At 35.6% G+C, this 8,583-nt stretch overlaps 1 protein-coding gene across 1 annotated transcript; it reads right to left on the reverse strand.

Moving 5' to 3' along the window:
• Positions 1-406: 406 nt before the first annotated feature.
• Positions 407-7,931, reverse strand: LOC140345074 (interleukin-21 receptor-like). Its single transcript, XM_072432229.1, has 6 exons — positions 7,828-7,931; positions 6,128-6,242; positions 2,962-3,146; positions 1,464-1,609; positions 1,192-1,381; positions 407-690 (listed from the first exon to the last, which is right to left on the reverse strand). Exons 1-6 carry the CDS (start codon positions 7,889-7,891, stop codon positions 596-598), a joined length of 795 nt encoding a protein of 264 aa, XP_072288330.1. The 5' UTR covers positions 7,892-7,931; the 3' UTR covers positions 407-595.
• Between the last annotated feature and the right edge of the window lie 652 nt (positions 7,932-8,583).

The raw sequence follows: 8,583 nt of genomic DNA on the forward strand, positions 1-8,583 counted from the left end.
TATTATAACCCCTAATCCTTTATAGGCACATTTCTCAGAAACATGTAGAAAGTGATATTGGGAGGGGAAGGGGACCCAGCTAACCTGTTTGAACCTTCTATTTCAGTAGAAGGCCATCTTTAACTCTAAAATGACAATAAATCCATTGGTACTACAAAAAAATAAATTAGGTACCTCCTGGCGATGCCAATAAATTAAAGTAAATGGTGTACAGGATGGTACAACTGGGAAGAAACAAAAACTGGTAACCATGTGTACAGAGATACCGTACTCTGGTCATCTGTTGCACCCAAAGGGTTACTTTTTTATTACTCAATGAGGTTATATAGGGCCACCCACCCCTGGGGTCCATTATAGTAGGTAATGATATGATGCCTTTAAATTACTTTATTAGTATTAAGATTTCAGGCAAAGTCCACACCTCTGTTGCAGCGTATTTAACCATACAACAAGCATTCATGAATAACATATGTAGTCTGGACGTTTATTAAATCACTCCTGGGTCAATAAAGCCTCTCAGTAAACAATTCAGAACATGTCTGAATACTTGGTGGTGTTTTAATTACTCCCAATAAAATTACCAACCTAAAAAAACTTACCACTTTGGCCATTTGAATGCAAAAAGAACAATTGCCACACTTAAAGAAAACAGCACCATCAATATAATGACCCAGTTTTGCCAGGATTTTTCTAAAAATGGAAACAGAAATTAAAGATTGAAGTTTAAAGACAAACTTAACACAAATACATAAATATGGTATTCATTTTACTTATTTACCTTCACTTATATTCCCCGGGGGGAACCTAATACTGACATTAAAAGACATGGATCTGGAAGATTCCCACCAGGGAACATTTGTTTTATAAATAGAGCCCACTGAGTAGACTCATTCCAACTGAAATCAAGAAATCAGCTGAAGAGAAAGAAAGTAGGTAGCATATGGTTCACAACAAGCCTGAAAGCCTCATTCTATGCAATTCAGTGATTCTTCCAGGGCCTATGTGGGGCAATAGATAACCTCACACCAATCTTTTAAAAAATTGAGGGCATTTTTACACTGTTTTGATCACTTGATAACTTCAATCTAGATTATTGAAGAGTATTTTTCACCCCTGTTTGACTTTACTTGTTGCCCAGAGTTTCACTTTAACCAACAACCAGCTTTCCGACTTGTAAATATTGCGTATTACCAAGGCTGATGCCATCTTTTGGGGTTCTCCATAAAACTGGTGTACTCCAGCTACCCCAATGGCCACGATATATAGAGGAGTTCTTTGGTCGAGCACGGATCCTTGCAACATATATTTCATCAGCTTTGAAAAGTGATCGTAGAAGGACCAAGCTTTTCTCATCTTCATAAAGTTGGACAGTCTTCTGGTTCTATAAAAAGAGAATAATATAAGAATTTCCCTGTAGTAAATAATCAGTCACAGAAAGCCTCATTGTATGAACATGCTCTTACCAGCCAAGATTCAGCATTCGTCTTATAAGCCAACTCATAGGCCAGCATATAACTTCTATATACCTCGTTGTCATAGAGTGACCTCCAGGAAATATTGTAATTCTCAGAAAGAGAGACAGTAAGATTGAATGGTGCTCGTGGCATAACTGTTGGTCAAGAATGGTAACATAAGTCAAATATGAATATTTTACTAAAGCTGCAGCTGATCTACAAATAGAAAAATATACAATTTAAATGCAAATATGGGAAAAGCATTTTTTGCCAAATGAATTGTAATTCTGTCCAGCAATATTTGTAATTCATACACCTCTACTAGAAGAAGGGAGAAGAGAGTCACCATATTCTCAGCAAGTTAAAGCTGAACCTGTGTAAAATTTGTTTAAAGTGCATGTCTAGTGCAAATCCATTTTCTATACTTTTGGACATCATGCCTTTCTGAATTCAGTTTTTAAAAGCTATTTAAAGCTTCTGTGCAGCTATTTGTTCATGTCTTTGGGTAAAAAAGACTAGTAACTGCCAACCCAGGCCAATCAATATAGCTGGCGAACTGAGATATGGAAGAAAAGAAGGGAGAACAGATATACTGTATAACAATATATTAACAATATATTATTATATATATAAATAACAATAGAGGGTCTATTTAAAAAGTAAAAATCTGAATCTTTATTCTCCTATTTTTTTACAAGTATTTTATTACTATTTTTACAAGTAGGATGTGTTTAAAATTGTCTGAAAGATTGCTGATAGCTAGTTTTATTAATGGGTTGAAAATGTTATGTTAATCAACAAAAATAACAGCTTTGTATAACCACAATATTAAATAGGCCCTCATAACTTTTATGTGAATTTTAGTTGAATGGTGGAGGTATGTATCTGCCAACAGCCAAAGCAAAAACAAGATTAGAACAGTGACTAAACCACCTAGCCACTAAAAAACTTGTTTCCTTTCCATTCCCTCCCATATTTAGAATTCTATTTTTGCAGATATTAAAGCTTTGATTATATAAATTTTTGCCATCTGCTTTAAACAACATACCGTATGTTTAGATCTGTTTAGACAAAGGGTACCACTGAGGCATAATGCATGTGGTAGCAAAACGGTTGTATGGCTGTTCCGATTGCAGCCAACCATCGGTAATCCACTGCGTTTTGTGTACATTACTAAGGGCATCACAGCCATTGCTGGTTGTTGTCAAATGCAGCGGGCACTTTATTCCTTGAAAATTTGCTCACAGTTGTGGTTTGCCTTATCAAACCAGAGGTTAGTAAGGTAAACTTCAATATTCCATATCCAAACAATTGGACAATTTGGGGTCCAAAGGACTTTGGATACACATCTGCAAAACTAGCCAACGATTAACCAGTTAACTATTAAAAATAATTAAATTAATTTAAACTTAGGATTTGATCAACCATACCCTAGGTCTTATAAATGATAGAAGCAATGTTCTAGTGTTCTAGTCTCCTACTAAAATACGAATATAGTTTGGCTTACATTTTTCTCCTATTTTGAATGGTCCACAGGTCTTACGTAAAGCATCATTCCAATTGTTGGCTGGGTTTATAAAAACTGTGCAACCGGTATCAAAAAAGAAGTCTTCCATATCAATGTTGCAAGTGTACTCATTTTTGCCATCTGATGGAATTAGTTCACAAGTCTCAACGGACTCTTCAAGTGTCCTTTAAAAACCAAACCATAGAAAAATAAGCCAATCATAGATATATGAAATATTCTGACATGGGCAATCATTTTATGGGATCATTGTCACACAGGGTAAATCTTATGATTAACATTGGTAGAGCTGTTCTTTTTGTATGAAGAAAAAACAGAACATCTGGAAGAAGGTTGTGGTAGTTTGTGGCAGGTCTCATCTGACAAAGGGCACATCTTACTATATATTTTTCTCTAAAATGTTTAACTAATCTCAAATGTATGACTGTTCCAACATAAACTGGTAATACTGGTAAACAGAATAATTATTAAATAATTGCTGGTAAAACATGTTTATTGGGTTTAGCTTTTATCTGTAATCACTTTCAGCATAATCACTGTAATCACTTTCAGCAAGAGAACCTGCCAACACAGAATACTGTAATATATTGACCAAATCTTTAAGGAAACCCTTTTACCACCACAGGTGAGTATAGCATGGAAAATGTGAAAAAGGACTTACAATCAAAGGTGGTATATATTTAAAAAGTCTTTTAAAGGGCCCAGCACAATCTAGATCAGTGTTTCTGAACCAGGATTCAATGGGGCCCTGTGTTTTCTCTAGAGGTTGCTAGGGGTTCATTGAGCAATGTGAAGCATGTGCCCTTCAGGTGAGTTATGATTGACACCAATAAAATTAGTTACTTATATGGGTGACATCCACCCCATTGGCCAGCAGTGTAAGAGGCATTCTTCTGTGGATATAGTGATAAATGAAGGGATTTCCTAAGAACCGAAAGTTATTTCAAGGGTTCTGTCATGTTAAAAAGGGTCAGAACAGCTGATATTGATACTTTAGGACCATAAAGAATACCCTCAATCATGCATCCCACCCTGATATCATTAATTGTGCTGTACAGTCCAGGCTGCAAATGCTAGAACTAAGAAAAAGATGTATGGCAACAAGTGCCCTGTATAGAAAAGACATAAGTAGGAAATAAAATCTGTTAAGGGGGAGGGAAAGACTTGTACCCACAACATGAGGCTCTGGGATAGAGTAGTGTTATCAGAGAGCGGCATGATTCAGGTTGCCCTTATGCCGCTTTTTAACAGGCCTGGCTGGTAGAAATCAGTAGTGTTGCCAATATTATTAGTAGAAAGCCCACAGGGCTGGTATTTTTTCCTAGAAAGGTAACAACTCTAGTGATCATCAAGGGTAGCTTATATATATCAACACTCCTTATAGTGCTGATGTAAGGGTGGCCTATATATATTTCAACACCCCTGGAAGAGTTGACTCAAGGGTAACTTATATATTTCAGCACTCCTGGAAGTGTTGACTCCAGGATAGCCTATATACTTGAGCACTCCTTGAAGTGCTGATTCAAGTGTAGCTTATATATAGCTTATATGTTACAACACTCCTTGAATTGCCAAATCAAGGGTAGCCTGTATATTCCAACACCACTAAAATGTGTTGATTTAAAGGAATCCTATATATTCCAACACTCCTTGAAGTGTTGATTTAAAGGTAATCTATATATTCCAACACTCTGGGAAGTGTGGACTCAAGGGTAACCTATATATTCTAACATTCCTGGAAGTGTTGACTCCAAGATAGCCTATATATTCCAACACTGCTGGAAGTGTTGACTCCAAGATAGCCTACATATTCCAACATGTCTTGAAGTGTTGAAGTAGCAGCATGGAGGATAAGTAGTTGTACTCTGTCTACGATGGTGACCAGCTTTCATTAAAATTAACGTCAGAGCTAAAAACGGCAATAAGGACATAACTAAATATACAAATTACTTCCTGACTGCTGCTCTAAATTTATGTTTTACCCACAACCTCAGATTGTGTGCTGTGGAAATACTTTTTTTTTTTTTTTTTTTACCACAAAGCTCTACGTGGTCTCTGGCACACTACACAGTCCACATTACCTATCTATCATGTACTACGGAGATGGGAACTCAGATAACCTGTAGGTAAAGGCTTCCAACATATAAGAAATTGTTAATAATAATGTTTAATAAGGTCTAGAGCAACATAAAACTATTTTTCCTCTAAACAAATAATCAGAAATTTTCATCTGTAGCTATGAATCTTTGATGTGACAAACTTTGATAGATTCCTTTGCACAGAATTGCCTTTTATACAATACAAGACAGGACTGAATATTACCGGTAGACAACATAATATGGTATAAGCTCAAATAACATTACAAGAAACAGAGGTTTTGCTGAGGTATAAATATAAAATTTAGCACATTTTCTATAAATATGTATTGAGGCATTAAAAATACTCCTTGGCAAAGAGCAGGGAAGAGTGAGACCTTAGGCTGGGACAAGGTGTATGCAGAAGATGCAACTGCCTTAGGTGTTTCAGCAGCAAGGGCAGTATCTGCAACCTATACTGCCGAAGTAGTTCATAGCTCATAGTGGGCAGTTTTTGCATTGAGTTCTCAAAGTCCTTGTCCTGCCACTAATTAAAACCTTTGATGGTCTTTTGTTGTAGTCCATAGAAGAGATTTTCCTTCAGTAAACTTTTCAGTGACCATTGGTCATTATGTAAACTCTTTTAAAAAGGAGTTTAGATAGCCATAGAAATGTAATGAAGGCGGTAACTCTTTCCCAGTGTACTAAAGAGTTTGCAAATATCTGAATTTGTTTAAAGATTTATGAGGTCCTTTAATATGATTTTTGATTGTGTTGTAAAAAATCTTTTCATGCATGCTTAAAAGAAAATTTGAAGCATAATTAGTATTATATCAGGATGTTTTGCCGTACCCTCCATCCCATCCAAAGCGATGTAGCATTCTTTTTCATTGGTTCGAAGGTAGATATTCCACTGGCCATTATGGCTGTGCATTGCATAGAGAAAAAGCATTGGGACATAACACCCCAGGTATTTCTTTGCCTAAGAAAGCGGGGGGCACATATTTAGGTCAGCAATTCAGCGAGCCACACATTTTTGCAAAAATAATTTGAAAAATATTCATGATCCTTACCATTCTACATCCATTGAATTTAAAGTTTTGCCAATCCCATGTTTGTCATTGTTATATGTACATGTTAAGGTGTCTATGTAATCCACATAACAGATGAGATCCTTGCAACCTGTAGCTGTGAAGTCAAGAAATACAAAACAGAAAAAAAACAGTTATATACTGATAGGAAGTCTAGCTAAAGGAGATAGAAGCAGCACCAAACCCACTTCTTTATTATGGTAACAAAGCTTAGAAACGGGTTCGAAAAAAAGGAGATTGATGTTCTTGACATTGTAGAAAGATTACCTGAATTAAATGTATTCTCCCTCAAGAAAAAGTTTAACAAGGTATGGACACTGGAAGGGCTACAAGCACCCCAAGCTGCTAGATACCAGATACCACATGTTTATAGATACTGTTCAGATGAAATAGAGATGCAAAGTAACATTTTTACTTGTGTATCTACCTTGTTTCATTTGAAACTGAAAAGCATTAGCTTCAGTTTGCAATTGATGTATATAAAGCAACCTAGCAAATGTTTTATTTGAGTAAAATGAGTTTTTATTTAATTTCCTATTAAACTTTAATGCATTTTATTCAGCTGTAATAAACTTTGTATTACATTCTCCCCTAAGCCAGATCTGTCACTAACATCCTCATAGGTGTTTTCCTGCAAACTCTGTTGGCAAAACACTGCAATGTTAAAAATGTGCCTAAAGAAACTTGCTGGAAGCCTTGGTAAGCATTTTTTTTGATTTCCCCAAAAGTTTTTTCCCATAATGCAGCTTTTTGATAGCAGGAGGTGGTTTGTATGTGTCTGTGTTGGACAACCAAATAAGCAGACTTTGCATTTTAGCACAATATTTGCTTAAACTATTGTTTCTATTACTATTCTATTACTTTTTTACATTTCCTTTTACCAACTGTAATTAAACTCTAAATAACTCTTTTATATATATATTTTTAATTATTTTTAAGTATTTGAAGGGGTGATCTTTCCCTTTTTTGTATTTACTGCTCCATGGGATACATATGTCACATATCCCGGGAAGCTGTGGGCTGCTCCTTCTGCACATCTTGGGCATGCCTAGAAGGGGCTTTCATGTGCCATGAGATTGGTTCTTTTTCTTTTTATTCTTACATTTTCCAGAAGGTGCATCACCCAAAAAGGCAATTATGTTGTTTCATTGCATTTTATTGTTAGGCTTTCTAAAATGTAAATAAATATAATGAGTGCATGCCGAATCCACCACCGGCCTGGTACTGCTATATGACCATTATGTGTGGGTCTCCATGTTGGAACATTCATGTATTTAAAATTATGAAAGCAGCTGGAGAAGTATGAATCTACCAAATAGGGTACATAGGCCACCAATCTGACAGCAAAATATTGCCACTGAAGCACATCAAAAATAAGAGACAGGTGATTTAACCAATTAGCATACACACAAAAGCAAAAAATTAGTTCTAAATGGACAGGGCCATTACACATTTTACCCGTGATGGATTAGTTCACAAAGATAAATATGAGCGTCAATGAGTCATTTCTTTGAAACATTTATTGCCAGTCAGTATTTGAGTCAGCACATGTTTTATGTTTAGAGGTTTTGTATTGATGTGGCTTAAAGGGGAAAAAAATATCTACAGTGAACTTGTGGTAAAAGCATCGGAACCCAAGTAAGACCACATTGAAAGCACTAAGTATGTAGCATTTTACTTACCTGCCATTGTTAAGCTGCAAAAAGATAACAACAGAACCACTATTGCTTTACTTCTCCTCTTCATTTTTCTAATGACTTATGTTGTTTTTTCCTGTATAAAAAAGAGTAAAAAATTTGCCAATAAGAAAACATTTGAAACTAACAAAATAAGCAATGAAACTGTAAAAGATTAAGTAGTAATACATTCCAATACAAATATTATATTTTATAATGCCTCTTTTTCTTATCAGTACACAATTTTCAACTTAGCTTTTTTATTTCAAAGGTTTTTAAGAACAAAATTTAAGGAGTACAACCAGGATGGAGGGTAAAAGAAACAATAACATCAGTCATTTATTCTCGCCATATACAAACGATAGAACAAAATGTATTTGACTTAGCTTTTTAAAGGGTACTCTCTGCTGTCTCCCTTTTAAACTGTTACCCCAAAATGGTATGCTTAGGGCAGGTTCAGACCTCTCTCTGGATTGATCGATCCTGATTGGCTTCCTGTGGCTGGCACCAAAGAGCCACCGTCTGCACATTTGACAGAAAAATATACAATTTAAATGCAAATATGGGAAAAGCATTTTTTGCCAAATGAATTGTAATTCTGTCCAGCAATATTTGTAATTCATACACCTCTACTAGAAGAAGGGAGAAGAGAGTCACCATATTCTCAGCAAGTTAAAGCTGAACCTGTGTAAAATTTGTTTAAAGTGCATGTCTAGTGCAAATCCATTTTCTATACTTTTGGACATCATGCCTTTCTGAATT

This window comes from Pyxicephalus adspersus, unplaced genomic scaffold, assembly GCF_032062135.1.
Source record: "Pyxicephalus adspersus unplaced genomic scaffold, UCB_Pads_2.0 Sca501, whole genome shotgun sequence".
Lineage (NCBI taxonomy): Eukaryota > Metazoa > Chordata > Amphibia > Anura > Pyxicephalidae > Pyxicephalus > Pyxicephalus adspersus.